The 19,767-nt window shown below is 44.1% G+C and overlaps 1 protein-coding gene across 1 annotated transcript in view; it reads left to right on the forward strand.

Moving 5' to 3' along the window:
- Positions 1–19,767, forward strand: part of MYO5B (myosin VB) — a 284,042-nt gene that overhangs the window by 83,721 nt on the left and 180,554 nt on the right. Inside the window, 1 exon segment of the mRNA XM_017888643.1 lies at positions 15,748–15,904. Within this exon segment, the coding sequence (XP_017744132.1) occupies positions 15,748–15,904 (157 nt within the window).

A 19,767-nucleotide genomic window follows, 5' to 3' on the forward strand; every position in this document is an offset into this window, starting at 1 on the left:
TGATTCCTCAAAGATCTAGAACTAGAAGTACCATATGACCCAGCCATCCCATTACTGGGTATATACCCAAAGGATTATAAATCATGCTGCTATAAAGACACATGCACACGTATGTTTATTGCAGCACTATTCACAATAGCAAAGACTTGGAATCAACCCAAATGTCCATCAGTGACAGACTGGAATTAAGAAAGTGTGGCACATATACACCATGGAATACTATGCAGCCATAAAAAAGGATGAGTTCGTGTCCTTTGTAGGGACATGGATGCAGCCGGAAACCATCATTCTCAGCAAACTATCGCAAGAACAGAAAACCAAACACCGCATGTTCTCACTCATAGGTGGGAATTGAACAATGAGAACACTTGGACACAGGAAGGGGAACATCACCCACTGGGTCCTATTGTAGGGAGGTGGGAGCGGGGAGGGATAGCATTAGGCGATATACCTAATGTAAATGACGAGTTAATGGGTGCAGCACACCAACATGGCACATGTATACATATGTAACAAGCCTGCATGTTGTGCACATGTACCCCTAGAACTTAAAGTATAATTAAAAGGGGGGGTGGAGATGGGGTGAAGGGGGTAGGGCTAAATTTGGAGTAGAGGTAGCTTTAGGGGTTAGGAGTTAGGGATGGGGTAGTGTAGGAAGAAGGATAGATTTGGGGTAGGGGGTAGACACAGGCTGGGAGTCGGGGTTGGTTTAGGGCAAGCTGTGGGGATTGGTAGGCAAAGAGAAGCAACTGGTGATGGGTATGGGGTTTCTCTTGGGGGTGATGAAAATGTTCTATTGTGATGGTTGTACAACTCTGTAAGCACCTTTGAATTGTATATTTTAAATGGGTGAATTGTATGATACGTGAATTGCATCTCAGATATCATCATAAATAAGGCAAAGTAACAGGTTTGAAGAAGATGTTTTAGAGAAGGTTGACAGGAAAAATGTCTCTTAGATGGCATCATTTAAGCCAAGATTGGATAAAGTGAGATTGCGACAGGTGGGATGAGGGCAGAGATAAATGTGAATAATACACATTGTAAAGAATCCTGTCCAAGAGGATTGGTTTGTATTTTGTAGATATACATTATGTTAAAGAATTCAGTTACTGCACGTGCTAACCAATATGGAAATAAATCTACCTTTTTATTTTAAAGGGGGTTTCTCCAAATTAGATGTCAGCCTTTAAACTCTAAGTTTTATTACATGTAAAAGGAAGGCTTAAACCCTTTAGGAACTGGGTTCACATAGGATTGGATCACGGGTTAATATATATTTTGGTGGAATTGAGAGTCAAGCACAGTAAGGCACACAAAAGAAAAAGAGAATGAGATTAATGAAACAGTTGGTCAGCTGGCCAGCAGAGTCCTCAAGTTCTGGGTTGCACGGCACTCTGATCATGCTTTCCTATGGGATCTTGAAGTCCTTGCCTACTGTCTGATGCCTCCCATCTTTGGCCCTTTCCCTGTGTCCCTTCCCTACCAGTTGGGAATCTATAAGATGGCTCTGCAAAATGTGTCACCAAATTGTGATTGCTGATCAGGTTTTCCAGGTAGGCTTTCCAGCCTGGTCTTGGAGCCCGTAGTGCTCAAGATGACCAGGACTAGAGGTGACTCTGGTTGCAGCAAGAATCTTAATATGTTCCATATCAGCTTTTACCAAATATTCCATGGAGCGCAATCACGGTGCTCATACCAGAGAGCTCCTAACAGGCAGGATGTGCTGCTTACAACAGGAGCTGTTTATTCAGCAGGGGTTACTGCAGGCACCTGGAGGAGGTGCTTGCTCATTTTGATGGCACAGAAGGCTGGGGTCTTAGAAGCTGTATTGGGATGAGATAATGTGGCATGACTTCATGTGTCCCCAAAGAAGATAATTGACAACTACCAGGAAGCTGGCTTCCCTTGCCCTGGGCACACCTGCTGTGCCAACAGAATATTTAACTTAAAACTGAAAATGCCTGTAGATTTTGATAAATGACACTAATAAAACCCTAAAGAACACTAAAAAATTTCACCTTTTGGGATTTTACAAATGTTAGGGACTTCTTATAACTATTACTGAAAATATCCAGATTTCAAAATTTAAAATTATTAAAGGAGCACCCAGAATAATTTAAGAAAAAATTTAAGCAAAGCAAGTGAATTCTGATCCTAGAAATTCTGATCCTGAAGATTGCTTTAATTACATTACCCAGCCAAAGGAGTGGTCAAATATCTGCAGTAAAGCAGTCCCCTACTCATGGGGAGAGCCATTGCTTAATTTTTGATCAAAAATGAAGTTCACTAGGTCAGAGGGGTTCATTTCTCTCTAGTGCACAAGATAGTTAAGAACTTGTTTGTACCCAAAATAGTTCTCCCAGAGAAAAAGCTCACACATTTCTGTCTTTGGCTCAGCCCCCTGGGCCCTGTCCCATGAACCCACTGCAGAGGGAATTCCTGTCTTTCAACTTCCCTTCTGTCTGTGCAAACTTCTCATTCTTGGTCAAGATCAACCTTAGGGCTGTTAACATTTTGAAATCTAACAAGACCCCCAAATTCCAGGAGACTTCCCCCAGCGTCATCTTCTCTGAGCCCTCAGATTGTTGACAGTCTATTTTCACACAGATGCTTCTCTTTGTCTTAGATGTGCTAGGCATGGTCCCTTACTTGAGCATCAGCTCCTCAAGGGACCACTTTTCTTACACTCAGTTACACAGCTCAAAATTTTACCCAAGGGAGCTGTGCAGTAAAAACTTGCCTAATGGATGGAACAGCTGAACCCCACCTTCATTCCCTTGGGGCTGAGACGTTTGTAGGTACTTGGGTAGAACAGACATCCTTCCCATCCTACAGGGGGAGAGAACACTCCATGTAAAATAACAGCTTTCCCCTTTGGGCTCCTCATCTAACCAGAATGGTAGAGTGGAGACACTTAGAAAGCTTTAACGGATCTGTAAGGAGAGACTGGGCTTCATTTACTGTGGGTGATAGGGTGGTAGGTGCCACATTACAGTGAACTAATGTCACCAAATTGTAGGCTGTATCTCGCCCAATCTGATGGCACCTTACACACCTCACCACAACCCATAATGAGAGAGTTGGGGGATCATTAATAGTTTCTCTTACAAATGAGGAAACCAAGTTTTACAGAAATAAAATAACTTGCCTGAGTTGGAAATGCCCCTTCAAAGTCTTTTTAAAGAAGACCACTGCATTATCAATAAATAACTGTATAGCTTCTGTTGTGAGTTAACCATACCCATAGTTTTTTTTTTTTTTTTTTCTCATCCATTTTCTCTGTAATTTTGAGACTTTTTAATGTAGACATTTGTAAAACAAAGTATTTAGTAGTCAACAAGTTTTTCTGCTTCTGCTTCTCTTATCTGTGAGCTCTTTGGGCCCTGGGTTTCTCTTCCTAACACTGGCCACCTCAATGTCATTTTTATGATGTAGCCTGGTTTTACTACTTTTTTAAGTAAAGAGTTTGAAGGAAGAAGCTAGAGAAATTGACTACAACTGAGGGGGTCAAAGATTCCTGACTTGGGAGTAGAGCTCTGTGTCTTGGATTCTTGTCTGTGATGACTCAGTAAGCATATCCAGGGGCACCTGGGGCTGTAACCTGTGGGCAGTTCTCCCTGCCAGCCTCTCTGCTGGGCTGGTCAATGGAGGGAGAAGTAGCAGCACTGGGTCCTGCCAGGGAAACCCAAGCTTTGGATAAATCACTTTGGCTGTCTACTGTTACTGTCTCTGTGATGCGAGTGTTTTCTGACCTGTCTCATGTTGTCAGCAGATGGGAAAACGGAGATTTCGGATGTCATCTTGAAGTCGGGTACAACTGATAATAATTGAGAGTTTTGGTTGTCTGTGTTACCTAAGTCTACTATTTTATTGCTAACTCTTGCCCACTTATATCTGCTGTATAAAAGGATACTTGAGAGAGGGCAGGGAGGTGAGTAATCCATTGGAACTACTATAAGCAAGATCTTGGTTACTCTCTTACTGAGGCCAAGTTACTGAGGGAATCTGATTCTCTCAAGAGGGCTGGCTGTTTTTGGCCTGAAGCTCCTATTGCAGAAGTTCAGTGCTTGACGTAAGTGTCATTTTCTCATCTATTGAAATGGTGTCATTTGTCATCTTAAAATCTCAGGGTATAGGTGCAATTGAAAGGGATGCCTCAGAAGCCTGAGGTGCTGTGTGGAGGCATGGAGTTGGCATACTCAGACCTGTAGGCCAGAATTTCCCAGATGTTCCCAATCCAAGACTGGTGTGGCTGAACGAAGTGGGTAGTATTCTTCAATTTTAGTTTTGTTAGAGATGTTTCTGAGGTCAGCAAGTTTTCCTGCCAGCCTAATGAATGATTGATTTGTTTTCCATTATTGGATCTTTTCTGGCCCACTAAAGTGAGTCTGTCTTTCAAGGGCTCAGATGTGTTTAGTGACCTTATGGTTATAATTCATTTGTATCCCGGGATCCACAGACTTCAGGACATTGTACTAAAGAGACTTATGAATAAAAAAGTGCTTTCAGTAAGTACAGCCAGCGCTCGCTGTGTGCTTGCTCTGAGTTCCACAGTTACATGAATTATCTGCTAAGCCATGGGTGGATTATGTCTTTGCTGGAATGCCTTCAGTCTGAAGCACATTGTTTATGAAGCAGCCTCTCCTGTGGTTGGACGCATGATGTGTTTGAAGGGCCCTTGCATGGGAGGAGGAAGAAATGCTGACCTTTGTCCACTTTGGGCTCTGAATTTGCAGCATGGCTTTCAACAAACCATTCAGCTGCTTTGCAGTCAGTGTCACCCAGGAGAAGAGAAGGTAGAAGCCACAGAAGGGACACCCAGGTGCCGAGCAATAGTTCCCTGGAGGGGGAAGCACTTTCTTCCAGGTGACTTCTCAGGGCAGGTTTTCTAGGATGGCCTTTGAATTGGGCCTGGGGGATAAACAGGATTTGCACTTGAAACTTAATGCATGTGCATCTATGTGACTGACATCCAAAACTGACCAGTCTACATCATTATTTCAACTGTATGGCTGTCAACAATGTAAGTCCAGTGAATGAGGAAACTGTTTGTATTTCTAGGTGATTTATCATCAGCGAGTAGCTGAAACTTGGGATTAATAAAGGTTTCTGTTGTCTTCAGCCAGGAAGAGCAGTTAATACATTCATAAATTAAAGGCTATTTAGTTTCTTCGAGCTCATCTTTCAATTCAGTGATACATTGTATTAGGCTAATGTTGACCAGGAACAAGTTACAAGGTATTTGAATTGCTCCCAGTACCTGAACATGTTTATGTAGTGACCCATTTCATAAAGCTGAGTCTGTAGCAGTGCTTCTTAACCCTAGCAGAACTCATGTTCTAGTAGAATATTAGAAACACTTGTGGAATTTTAAAAACAAATATCTGGACCTCACCCTCAGAGACTGTGATCTAATTGGTCTGGCATGAGATCCAGCAGAAGTAGTTTCCTAAGCTCCACAAGCACTTCTTAATATACATCCAGGGTTGAAACCACTCTATGATGAGCAAATAATGGTTCTGCAGTCAGCATTGCCTCTTCCCTGAACACTACCTGTGCTGTCCCATTCTTTGTACAGCCTGGCACCTCTGCTTGGAATGGTCTCTGGGAATAGCTCGTGCAGGGCCTGGAATGCTACAGGTCCTAACTATACCCACCATACTACAGGGTCTGGTGCAAGGGTGCTAAGCAGGGCCTGGACACACTCAGATGAGTGTTTTGGAAATATGTCTCCAGCAGCAATGAGGGGAAATGGATTGAGTAGGGGATAGAATTGTCATGGGAAGACCAGTTCTGCTGTGGTAGCGTCTAGGAGGAAAAGGAGGAGGAACAGGGCTTCGTGGAGTGGAGTAGAAAAGAATTCAAAGCAGTACAGGAGGCTTGGCCTCATGGAGTAAAGGAGAGAAAGGAGTCATGGGCAGTTCCTAGGTTCCCTGCTCATTGCTGAGCCATCCCTCGGGAAGGCAGGATGAGGAACAGATGGGTGGGGAGTTGAAGAGTGCTGTTTTGGACGTGCAGGCCTTGAGCACCTGTGCACCCTCCATGTGTCGTTGTCCAGTGGGCAGTTGGGCATATGTGTTTGGCTCTCAGAGGAAGTATCTGGGTTGGGGAGATACCAGTGTGGACAACTTGTGGGCAGCAGTTATAATCACAAAGGAAGAGGAGATCACCTCAGAGGCCACCTGGAGAAGTGAGGAAGGTGCTGACATTGACCTTCAAAGATGCTCTAATTAAAAAAAAAAAAAGAATGGATGAAGCAATATCTATCAAAGGAAAAATACAAGACTTGTATCTTACTGGTGGCATGCCAAAGAGACAGTGTGGTATAGAGAAAGGTTGGGTTTCAGAATGAGGGACTCACATGCAGCTGGCTGAAATGCTAGCTGTACTACCGGCCAAGGAAAAGTCATTTTACTTGAATTTACTTGAATATACTCCCTCGCTGCAAAATAGTTTCCAAGAACAAGTGAAATAAGTGAATATGAAAAGTGATGTTTATTTGGTCTGACAGGCTACACATTCTATGTGTATATCATAGTTCACCACTAGCTAATGACAACAGTAGAATAAGTCTGTAAAGCATAAAATCACAGGAAACACGTGCCTTTGTTGTTCACTTTCATCTAAACCAGCTTTCTGAATTCCAGTGCATTTTGGACATTAGCAGTTCTATAAACTTCAGTTGATATGGAATGTATCACACAGCTCCAGTGTAATCTGGATCTGGAATCACAGAATATGGGAGTAGCAGGAGATCCTAGGGATAATCTTCCAGCCCCTTATTTTAAGAGCAAGGGAATTAGCACATTCCCTTTTACACCGAGGAGTGCCCTAACCAGTTCTCTGTCTCCCTCTGGCCCTTCGTGGGGTGGGCTGGGTGGCACTCCCCGGGTTCTTTCTGTGATAATATCTCATGTGAGCTGGAGACAGCCCCACTCGGGAACAGCCAGCAAGAGGAAGGGACAGATTCATTTCGCTGCTGCCTATATCACACTACACCTGAGAGGCTTATAAATAGCACTTAGCACTCCAAGGGCCACTGTTTAACTGAAGTGGGAAAATGATATTGGATATTAAATGTACTAAGTACTTATCTCTTACACTATCAGAAGGGTCATTTTCATCTTACCAAGTAGACACTTGGGACTCTACCTGCCAAATGCCAATTACGCAGTTTCCAGTGAATATTCATGACAGCCTTCCTGAATGGCTTGGCTTCAGTTCTGGGCTGTGGCTGAGTGGTGCCCTGCTGTGGTAGGGAGGGTATGGTAGAGTAAAATGTCAGCACCTCGTGGCAGACTGCATGGCGACATCCCTCTGCCATTTTCACCCCAGGAACCCAGAACCTGCTCAGCCCGTGGGGCTGGAGAACCGCTCATAGAAGTGCCCTGTCTCCCGGTGCCTGAGACACATCTCCTTCCCACTTTCAGGCCTGGCTGCCTTGTTGGAAGGGTTGGTAGACTCTCTTGCTTAGAGTGTTCCGGCCCAGCCCCTTCTTGCACCAGAAATGTTTTTTATATTGTTCCCATCCTTGGGAGGAAGCCCTTGAATGTTAGAGTAATTGTAATTATGTGACTCTGTTTTGAGCCCAAATCTGACTTATGGTAATTTTCCATATCCCTTCTCACCTGACTTGACCTCTGCCTTAATCTACCTCTGTTCACCAACCTTACTCTTCTCTCTCCACATAACCTTTTGTTCCCCCAATCTGATTTTTCTTTCCACTGGACTCTTCCTCCTATCTAACTTTCCCCACTGTAATAGGTTTTTTACATTAATATAGTTTTGTGTGTTTGTATCTCTTAGTATTATGTTTCATTTCATTTGTTTGACTTTATCATGAAAATATACCATATGTAGTTGTTGTTGTTGTTGTTTGAGACAGTCTTGCTCTGTCGCCCAGGTTGGAGTACACTGGCGCAATCTCGACTCACTGCAACCTCCGCCTCCCGGGCTCAAGTGATTCACCTGCTTCACCCTCCCAAGTAGCTGGGATTACAAGCACCTACCACCACACCCAGCTAATTTTTGTATTTTCAGTAGAGATGGGGTTTCACCATGTCGGCCAGGGTGGTCTCAAACTCCTGACCTCAAGTGATCCGCCTGACTCAGCCTCCCAAAGTGCTGTGATTACAGATGTGAGCCATTGCGCTGGGCCCGTATATACTGTTACCATTTTAAGTCATCAGTGTTTCCAAGACTCATTGTCACTGTATATTTCTACCCTGTCTTCCAAGTATTAGTACTGTCCCATGGTACTTCTACAAATATCTTTGTTGGACAGAAATTATTTTAAAATTCTATGTATTCTATTCTCTAGCATAGTCCTTTTTTAAAACCATTGTCGGTGATCTGTGTTTTGGTGATGGTGTTGACCATGTGATTAGAGTGTGTAGACCTAGACAAAAAGCAATAGATTGATTATCCCATTAATGAACAGAATATATTCTGTTGACACACCTAAATCTTCAGACAATTTGTCACAGAGGATGAAATGATATAGAGGGGCTTCATGACTGGTTTGGAGATGGGATGTCCTTTCTGTGGTGGCTTGGCAAGCCAGGCTTCCCCTTCTTCCTGTTTTGCAACCACGGTGTGTGTCAGGCCTAAGTGAGTGTTGTTCCCACCTCTGCATCCTCTCAGGGAGTTTCCAATTCAGGTATATAGAGTTGTACCTGTCGAAGGCTCAGCTCCCTCCCATTTCCCACACACACACCCATCAGTCCCCTTCCTGTGGGTGAATCATGGAAGGCTGAGCATAGGGCGGGGATGACCAAGTTTACAGGCAGTAACTTGTACAACTCGAAGGGAGCTCCAGACGCTAGGCTAAGCCTGTACTGCTATACATGACAGTCCTTGCTAAGGACTTCCTCTTAAAATTGACTATCACAGGATTTAGGTTCTAGTGGGGAGACCAGGGTGGGAGGAAAACTAAGTAGATGAGGAAAATGTTAGTACACTGTATAGTGAGCGCTATGAAGGTAGGAGGGTTAAGGGCGAGTCGTGGGGGCCTTCTAGAGAAGTGATGTCAAGCCAGCCAGCACTGATGACCCCAATATGTTTTAATCTTATACTGAGGCTAATTTTATTATGGAGGGATTTGTTAAAGGCTGCTTTATTATACAGGAAGGAGTGTAATGATAATACAGAGATACAGGAGTGTAATGATAATACAGCATAACCCGGTGGAAAATTGTGCAAGGAGATGGAAGCCTGAGTTTGAATCTGGGCTCAGTGTCTCACTAGCTAAGGAATTCTGGGTGTATCACTTGACCTTTCCAAACTTCTATTTTCTCTTATTTAAAATGGGAAGACTGGCATCCAGTCATCTTATGTATCTTAAGCAAAGGCTATATGCTAAGAGTCTCATAAACTATTTGAGCATGATGTAAGTAAATGGTTAGTTAATTACATTAAACAGCAGTTATGGATGTGATTGAGTACCAGGCATTAAGAGCTGTGAGATCAAAGAAGGGGATTACCAGTTTGAACTGGGACAGCTTCAGGCCACTGCAACATGGGAGAGAATAAAGAAAGAAGCCCTGTGTGGCTTGAACATATCCAGTAGAAGGGTGGCATGCACTGAAGCTGGAGAGAGGTGCTTGGTCCCCCAGGGCCTTGAACACAGTGGATGTGGGTCTTATTTAGAGGGCAGAGGGATGCCATTGGAAGGCTTAAAGCAAGGGAGAAGTATGGTCCGATGTTCATTTTCAGAACATTTCATAAGAAGGACATGTTAGAGGAGGAGGAGAGTGCTATTGTAATGTATGCCAGAGATGATGATGGTGTGGACTAAAAGGTACGGAGGAGGAAACAGACTACGCCCTGGAGAGAAGTTCAATAGGATGTGCTGAAATCCCCGGTGACTCTTAGGTTTCTGGCTGGAGTGAATGAGTAGATACTGGTGCCACTTACATAGAGCAAGCGCCAGGGATAGGCTTGGATGCCAGGAACCCTGGGAATTCAAGGTGAAAGCACAGAGCCTGCCCATAGCAAGCCCTCATTTAGTGACGTGTGAACTGAGTGTGGCTGATAGAACCTGGTGTTTGAGGAGGGAGGATACCACAGGTCTCCAGTGGGACACTTGGCCTCACTGGTCACAGCCAAGCTGGTTGCTGGGGAGTGAAGCCTCTGGAGCTTTCCTGGGGATGCTTCGTCATCTCTGAGATGCTTTGAGTGGTGCTGCCCTGTGGGTTCTGTGTACGTATAGCTAATTGGGAGACCACAGGTGACAAATTACGCCCCTCAGGAAACCCGAACAAGATAACAGTTAGTGGGATTTCTCAAAACAGAACTCCCTGGCTGATCAGCAGGCCCCTCCTTTGAGCAGAGTGACCTTGGGTGCCCTGCCAGCCACCTGCCTCACCCTCTCTACCACGTGGCCCCACCCAGAAATGGAGAGGAAGGGGTTGATCTTGCTCATCAGCCTAAAGCACTGCAGTGGTTTGGTGGGAAACTTCTAGGGGGAGTTAGGGTAGTTTAGCAGAAGCTAAGTCTTGCCTCCCAGGTGTCACAGAAGGGGGCCAGTGTGAACTGGGGAGGTGGTGTGTGTGTGGATGTGTTGGTTGTGGGGTGTTTTGCCTGGAAGCTGCAGAATGGCTGAGTTTCTTACCTCAGGCTCTGGTACACTTGTCTGAGTCCTTCAAGGTCCTTTAGCTGTTTAACTTTCTGAAGACTGTGTGGACCTGAATCATGGCTGAGTACTACATTCCTTGCCAATGGTTTACTTCTTCTAAATGAAAGGAATTTCACTGGGCTCAGGAGAGGGGGCTTTATTGAAAAGCAGATTGATGCAAGTTGGCAGCCAAGTCACTGGGGTGAATGGATGGAGCCACACATAGGTTATATTTTTGAAGGACATTGGGTCAGATTTTGTACTTATAAACATCTCCCCCTTAATGAGCCCTAAATAGCCACAGTTTGAAACTAAGCTTTTCCCTACCCCTACTTCCTGTTAGGATTTTAGTTAGAGGATCATCAAATGTCAAAGGTAGGCAGTATCACTTGGGAAGTCCAGCAATGAGTAGTTATTTAACTTGTTTGAGTGGGAAAAACATGATTAAAGCCTTTTACTTTAGAGATGAAAAGATGGAGGGCCAGAAAACAGAAGCCACCCAAAGTCACAGAGCAAATGAAATGACCTCACCGGGACTGAATTCAAAAGAAGGCAAAATATGACAAGGTCTTAAGAGGAGGAAAAGCAAGTAATGGGGGACTTTACAAGCTGGGGGAAATAATTGCCTTCTGGGATGCCTGGGTGGGGAGTCAGGGCAGACTGTCCAGGTATTGGACATGGACAGGACTGTATCGAAGCATATATATATTGAAGGTTACCTCAGGTAGAGGGAATACCAGAAATGGCAGTGGTGGGAAAGTGTGTGGTCATCAAAGACAAGTAGTCCTGTTCACCTGAACCTCGATACCATCATTTTATAAGAAATATAGGCTGGGTGGTGATTCATGCCTGTAATTCTAGCACTTTGGGAGGTCAGGGTGGGCAGATTGAGCTCAGGAGTTCAAGACCAGTCTGAGCAACACGACAAAACCCCATCCCTACAAAAAGTAGAAAAATTAGCCAGATGTGGTGGCCTATGCCTATAATACCAGCTACTTGGGAAGCTGTGGTTGGAGGATTGCCAGAGCCCATTAAGTTGAGGCTGCAGTGAGCTATGATTGTGCCACTGTACTCCAGCCTGGGTGACAGAGTGAGATCCTGTATAGAAAAACAAACAAAAATATATAGAGATCATCTCACAATCTTACAGCAAATATATAATATGGGGAGGTATTCTCTATAATGTGGGTAAGTGGCTTACCATGAGTTTGTTGGCAGCAGAGCCAGAACTCAGGACAGATCCTTTAGATTACAATCCCAGGGTCCTTTTCACAAAACCCCATACTTATCAAGGGTTTTAGCATTAGGGTTATGCATTGTAGAAGGGTTTACATGTTCAACTAAAAAGCTTCTACTTGATTTGGTAAGCAATGAGTAGTTATTTAACTTTTTTGAGTGGGAAAAACATGATTAAAACTGTGCTTTAGCAATTTAATCTGGCGAGAGTATTGGAATGAATTAGAGACCTAGGTATCTTAATCATGGTGACTACTTAGAAGAGCTTGAGCTTCAGGGATCAGAGTTCTAACAGACTGAACTGAGATAATCTGAAGGTCAAATAAGTTAACTACTTTGTCCAAAGTCAGACAGCTAATCAGTGGTGCAACCAAGGTTCAAATTCAAGTCTGTCTTTAATGTCCATTTTTGGGGTTCCCGCTCCAGGAAACTGGATACATACATACAACACAGTGGGAGAGCTGCTGCACGCTGCACTTTACGGGCTGTTACAGAATAGAGTGTATATGCCTAATGTGCACCTAGCCCTGCTCTATTTTTTTTTTAAGACTTGAAGTCTTGCTCTGTTGCCCAGTGGTGCGATCATAGCTTATCATAGCCTTTGAACTTAGGGGCTCATGCAATCCTCCTGCCTCAGCCTCCTGAATACCTGGGACTACAGGCACATGCCCAGCCCTACCTTAGGCTAGGGAGGGGAGTCCCTCGTATGTGCAAAAGAAGTGTAATAAAGCTAAGTAAAAATCATCAATTTTTCCAGACATTTTACCTCTGAATTAGGGAAGCTGTTGAATGGTGCTTGTTGGTCTAAGAAGTGAGTTTATCTGACTTTAGCCTACATGTCAGCATCAGATCTAACATCCGTGAAGTTAGGCAGAATTAGCACTATTGGTGATTTCCAAGACTTGTTTCCCAGAAGAGCCTCAAGTGTAAAGGTTTTTTAAACTTGAGTTTTTTTTAATAACTCTTGATAATTTATTAGCCATGTGTGTCCATTTTCATCAGAACACCAAAATTTGCCTTTTGCATTCTGCCAGTTTTACTGTTCTATTGCCTTGATTCCTTCTTTTTGAATTCTTGACACTTGTCACGTGACCTACTCCCCCTTTTTGATTCCTGGCCACTTACCCCCCAAGAAGAGCCCACTTTTTCCCCATGTCTTGTATGAGTTGCTCTTTCCTGAAAAGGGCATGACTTTCCAGTCACTCCCCAGTGATATGCAGGGGAATTCCCTTACTGACGCCGTAGTTGAACAATGACAAGTATTGCTGGTGTGTGCCTCATTTATCTTTGCCGAGTGTAACCTGTCACCTGGGTCTCCTTGTAGTCCAGCGTCCTGTGTGTGCTGTGTTGATGTAGGAGCCTGGCAGCACTTACCCATCTCCCCTCCTCCACTGATGAGATTCATTCTCTCCTGGCATCTGTGTGTTGCTTCCCTGGGATCTTCATTAAGTACTCGAGATAGTATATACTTCTGCATTCTAACTGGTTCTTTGATGATGATCAAGGCTTAGACATGTTCTAAACTTATCCATTTATCTGGGGCTAAACACACAAATTTGGACATAACTACACTTTTGGGTGTGGCTGCTATAATCTAGTTCTCTTTATTGCAGATACCCAAGAAGTTTTAAAGATGGTATCAAACTTCTCTTTTACAGAGGTACAACACCAAACTTGTGATGTTCCTAGTTGCCTGGGATGGTTGTGCTTTGAGCAGTTCTCTAAGGACTTGATAATGAAGATATTAAGATTAGAGGTGACACCTGTCATTATCCTCTAGGTTTAGGGATGTGTTATAAAATAAATGAGAAGAGGCAATATAAACATCCCCAGGCTGCTTTAGAGGCTGCATTTCAATGTCGAGATTTCACAGCAGCAAGGAGATGCTCTGACTACAATCATGTCCTAGAACTACAAGGGATCTCAGAGAGACACTGGTAATTCCAGTCCCCAAATACTGGATAGGATTCAACACACATTTTCAAGTAGTTGGTTGTGTATCAAATTTGAAAGATATGTTTTTTTCAGCCTTGTCTTCTCAACAGTGTCTGCTAGATACCCACATCCACTCAGGTCTGTCCCCATTGCTGACCAACCGTTTGTGTGAGCTGGGGCACTTCTTGCTGACCTTGAAGAGGAGCTCATGGTAAAGGTTTTTTTCATGTCAGCTACCTCATGACTGCCTTCAGCTCCCACCTCCAGCCTACTTCTTTTCCTAATTGGACCGTTCCCTTCTATCATCGCACCACATTTCCATCTGTTAGCCCTGATCAGAAGAGAAGCTGACATTCATTCACCTGTGCCAATAAGCTACAGCCTACTCATGTTGACAGTTAGCAAGGCGGGGCAGGCCCCTGTGGTACTTCTTTATTCTTTTCTAGCCCACTCTGCCTAGGAAGCTATGGGAGCTGGTGTAAAGAGGGCCAGGCTGATGCCAGGGGACCCAAGTTCTAAACCTGTCTTCATTTAGAAAAGATGGGAGTTAGATTAGTTGAGAGCTAAGTTGCTTCTGGTTTAGTGATATATATTGAGTTTGTACTTTGTGCCAGGCACAGTTACAGACACTGGAGAGTGAAAGCAGAGTGCCTGACCTCTTGACAATGGGTTTGTGAATCCGGAGGTGGGTGATGGAATGCAGCCCTTACAAACCATTTCCCAAAACTGTGGCCCAAACATTTTTCCTTACTCCCTGCTTTTGAGCATACATCTAATCTAACCCCCTTCTTTTCCAAATGAAGACAGGTTTAGAACTTGGGTTTCTTGGCACCAGCCTGGCCCTCCTTATACCAGCTTCTATGGCTTGCTAGGGACATCCATGTTCCTTGGATACCCACTGAGCTGTTCTTTTCATTGCTTGTCTGTCTTCCTACCACCTGTTCTAAAGGGATAAATAGAGGTGTTTCTATCTGATGTAGAGTATCTTCTTTCTGCCCTCTGTTCTGACTCAGATTCCACTTAGTGAAATTGATAGTTTTATCAAAGTTCTGAGAAATTTGAGGCAAGATTACCCTGGTGGCTAATAGCACACCCTTTGTGACCTACCTATGTGAACAAAAATGTTCAAAACTGTGTCTACTGGCATGCTAGGCTCAAATGCAGAAGGAGAAGAAAAGATCCATGTTTTTGAAGAAATTGTAATGTATAAAGTGACGCAAGATGGGAATGTTAGAGAAACAAAGGGGAGATGATATAACTGAAAGTGTGTGCTTGTGAATTCTTTTTTTTTTTTTTTTTTTTTTGAGACAAAGTTTTGCTCTGTTGCCCAGGCTGGAGTGCAGTGGCATGACCTCGGCTCACTGCAACCTCTGCCTCCTAGATTCAGGCGATCCTCCTGCCTCAGCCTCCCAAGTAGCTGGGACTACAGGTGCATGCCACCACGCCCAGTTAATTTCATGTGTTTGGTTTTTTTTGTTTGGTTTGGTTTTGTTTCCCCCCGCAGTAGAGACAGGGTTTCACCATGTTAGCCAGGATGGCCTCGATCTCCTGACCTTGTGACTCACCACCTCTGCCTCCCAAAGTGCTGGGATTACAGGCGTGAGCCACCACGCCTGGTCTATGTGTGCTTGTGAATTCTTAAAGGATGTATGTAAGGGAGCGATCTAAGAGCACTGCACCCAGAGGGAACTCGGGAGAGTGGCCAGTTGTCTGTACCACTCTTGCTCTAGGCCGTAAATGAAGGTATCTGCCCTGGTAGAATTGCTTTCTTCCTCCCACTTTCAGGATGTATGCAGGTGTTGGGGAGGGCAGACTATTTCTACACTGTTCCTCTGCGTTTATCCATTAAAGTGGGAGAGATGTTCCCGGTGAGGCTCAGGCCCTTGTCAGACAGAGTCCCTGGATGGCAGCAGAGCCTTTCCATGGCCAGTGACTTACCAGAGCTTTTTTCCTTCCAGAGATGAGAAGAATCAGTCCATCATAGTCAGTGGGGAGTCTGGAGCTGGGAAGACGGTGTCAGCCAAGTATGCTATGCGCTATTTTGCCACCGTTGGTGGCTCGGCCAGTGAAACCAACATCGAAGAGAAGGTGCTGGCATCCAGTCCCATCATGGAGGTAAAGCCTTCCAGGTGCCCTGGCCTTCCTGGCTGGAACTCCTCCCACTGGCAGCAAGACTGCTGGGTGTCAAGCCTGGGTGGCAGCCTTCACGCCTCTCCCTGAGAGCCCTCTGTCCACTGTGGAGGAAAAGTTACCAAGGTGCCTCTAAAACTCTGGATGTTGACCTGGTTGTGTCTTTAGATTCCCAGTACTGGGTAGAGTGTCCTCATATTCTCCGTGTCCCTTGACTCTGCTGAATGTTGTAGTGACAGTGACCATCCCCCACCTCCTCCACCTCTGTTGCTGTCCCCTTCCCTGCTGACATCACGTGTCAGAAATCAGTGCTCCACCAAAACTCTTAGAAGCTTTGAGGGCCTGCTGGATCAGAAAGGCAATTTTCATGGGGGATGGGGAAGACTAGATAGAATATTTTTCAACCCACAGTATTTGGACATCTTGTCTTTTAAGCGGAGAGGTAAAGCCAAAAGGTACATGATAACCTAGCATCTGTTGAAGCTCCTCAGAAAACAGTTCCCTGTGATGGCATGAATTGGCCAAGGCAGGCCCCGTCTGTGTCTTCACTCCTCAGTCTTCATGATAGGGGCTGGGCTAGGGTGGGCTCAGAGCAGTCGACACAACTACAGGCCAGAGAAGTTTGTTAAAGACTAGATCTTGCAATAACTAAGCATGCTTTAGGATCAGAATGCTGTCTCTTTTTCCCCCTTTTCTCTACGAAACCTTTATTTTGATGGAGTAGAACGAAATGGCCTCATAGTCCCTGGGTCAGCTTTCATTCCACACTTTTAAAGCTGAAGCTCTTTGACATTGTCTTGGTTACAGTTGGTAAGAGCAGGCCCTTCTGCCAGCCCGGGGCAGTCACTTTGTTTCATGTCTGTCTAGTCCATCTCTAATTGGACAGTTCCCTTCTATCATCACCTACAATAGAAAGAAGACGTTAGTTGAGCCGCAAGCTGCCAAGATAGCATCAGGCTTCCATGCGGAGCCCTGAGCCCCATCGACTAAGATATACGTCACCATGGGGTTTGGTCTTTCAGACGATTTTGGAGCTTAGGGAAACAAGAACCTGCCTGGACCTTCCCTAGTCCCCTCTTTCTCTCTTCCTTTACCAAGTGCAGGAGTAAATTGAGTCTTGATTCATAGGGGTTCATTGATTATCCAGGCAAAATCTTCTGCCTCCAGGGTTGCATTGTCTGGAGGACTTTAATTATCTGCTAAGTAATAAGATACAACCTGTTCACTAAGAATTTTTCAAAAGCAAGTTTCAGTATTTGTTCTTATATGATTTGGGAAATGGCGAATACAGTTGAAGGCATTTGTACTAAACAAACAGATGAAAAAAACCTTTTATTCCATAACAGTGCTTCTCTAACTTGAGGGTGTCTGAGAATTGCCTGTAAGGCTTGTTAAAGCACACATTGCTGGACTCCACTCTGGAGTTTCTGATTCAGAAGGAGTCTTGGAGGGACCCTCCCAAATTTGCATTTCTCATAAGTTCCTAGGTGATGCTGGTGTTGCCCATCTGGGTACCACACTTGGAGAACCATTGACCTGTTACAAAATCAGGAAAGATAGGAAGGGCTCACTGGAAAATACAAAAGAATGAAAGGAAATAATCCCCTTTAATACTACAGCCTGCTGATAATCATCCAACATTTTGGTATATTTTCTTCCAGCTTTTTTTACTATTACGGCGTAAGCCTCGTCCCCATATTATTCAACTTTTTATGAACTATCTTATTGGCTGCAAACATGCATTAATAAATGGCTTTACCATAATGTGACTCCTTCTTTTCTAGCATTTCATTGGTAGCATATTTACTCTGAGCCCCAAACTGAGGCATGGCCATGGCCCAGGTCAGAAGCCATTTGTGGACTGTGGCCTCGGCCTCCTTAGACCATGTACTATGCCTATATTGAATGGCTAAGACAGCTGCTCCACAATTAACCTCTTGTTCTACCGGAAATGAGAGTGTGAAAGCAGGATCTCTCCTTTGACCGAGTTTCAAGATTCTGTCCATGTTTTAGGCAGTAAGATATCACAGACACAGTGTACTACTTCTTTTAGAAACAGAGTAGTTATTCTGGGCAAAACAAAAGGCAAGAAACCTCTTTGAACTCCAGAGACTGAACAAAGTAGTTATTATTAGTCATGTTGGAAATTTAGTGAAGGCAGATCATCACATTAGTAAACATATATGAGATATGGGGAAATTTTTTATAATTTTGTCATAAAATACACATAGCATACAGTTTACCATTTCAACCATTTTAAGTGTACAATTTAGTGGCATTTGGTACATTCACAATGTTTACATCCATCACCACCATCTATTTCCAGAATTTTATCATCCCAAATAGAAATTCTTTACCCATTAAACAGTAAGTCTCCATTCTCCCTTCCTCCAGCTCCTGGTAATCTCTCTGAATTTGCCTATTCTAGGTACCCCCTACAAGTGGAATCATACATTAGTCCTTTTGTGTCTGGCTTATTTCACTTAGCATAATGTTATCAAGGTTCAATCATGTGCTGGCATATATTCGTATTTTGTTCCTTTTTAAAGCCGGACAGTATTTCGTTGCATGGTCATACCACATTTTGTTTATTCTTCTACCTTTTGGCTATTGAGCATAATGCTGCTGTGAATGTGGGTGTGAAAGTAGCTGAGTTCTTGCTTTGGAAGTGCTTTTTAAATCACAGTGGTCTGACATTATCTAACTTTTGGAATACCCGTTGTAGCCTGAGTAGGCTGCTAGGCTGTAGGGAAACAGGGTGCTTTGACATGGCAGAGATGAAAAGCAACATGCACACACAGACATATGCTCAAAGTGCTTCAGTTGCTAAGGTCTGAAGGAGGAGTGTGTACATGAACCAGCTTAATCTTACATGGTCATGTAAATAAATGCTACAGTGGTTTGAGCTCAAAACATTAATTTTCTGCATTGTGCAAATTAGTACTTTGGAAATTATGTGAGTAAATCCTGACAGTTTCTTCTGTCAAATGGAGAGTTTTGCCATCCTAGAGACTGTCCCTTGAGCTGTCATTAAGTGTTATGTTTGAGAGAAGTCTTGGCTGTGAACATGAAAGGAAGAATTATAGCCAGAAAGAACTCTGAGTAGGATTAGAAAGATTGTTGCCAAGCAGAGAAAGAGGCTTTTGCATTTCCAAAGTCTGAAACACGACTTTTCAAAAGCTGAGTCTAGCTGGGACCTTGTATCAGGAAGCCCAGTCAGTTCTGTGGTTGCTCAGAGTGCTATAACCAGCACAGAGCATGTCTTAATCATGGGACAGACAGCTGATTACTGATTGATTGCTCTGCCCCTGTCCTGGGGAAGGATGGCACCTCCCAACAAAGCAATCGGTTATGGTCATGGCGTCGTCTCATTGCATCCACTGCCCAGCAGCTGCAGACACCTCCTGGAGAGACCAAGAGTTGAAGGTCTGAGGAGGCGGATATCCCAGTGGTCTACGCTAAGTGGCAGTTGTTGGAATTAAAGGCGACTTGAGGTTGAATTGAAATTGGTTGGGAGGCACTGGGATGATTTATTGTCACCACCAGCACTCTGTGACCCTGTTCTGTTTAAGAGCTTGTCAGCATTCCAGGAGTGATTTGTTCACAAGTCTGCACTGATTAAAAGAACATTGGTAATCAAGAGACTGTTAGTGGAGGAACAGAACCCAAGTCTAGTCCAGAGACATCACATCATTTCTCGGGGTGACTGGAGTTTGCAGGCAGACAATTCTGAGAGCCACAGAGAATGCCCCTATCCTGGGAGAAAGAAAGGAGGCTAGACGATATCGTGCCATTGCACTCCAGCCTGGGCAACAAGAGGGAAACTTCATCTCAAAAAAAAAAAAAAA

The sequence above is a fragment of the Rhinopithecus bieti genome, unplaced genomic scaffold, assembly GCF_001698545.2.
Source record: "Rhinopithecus bieti isolate Rb0 unplaced genomic scaffold, ASM169854v2 scaffold_18295, whole genome shotgun sequence".
Lineage (NCBI taxonomy): Eukaryota > Metazoa > Chordata > Mammalia > Primates > Cercopithecidae > Rhinopithecus > Rhinopithecus bieti.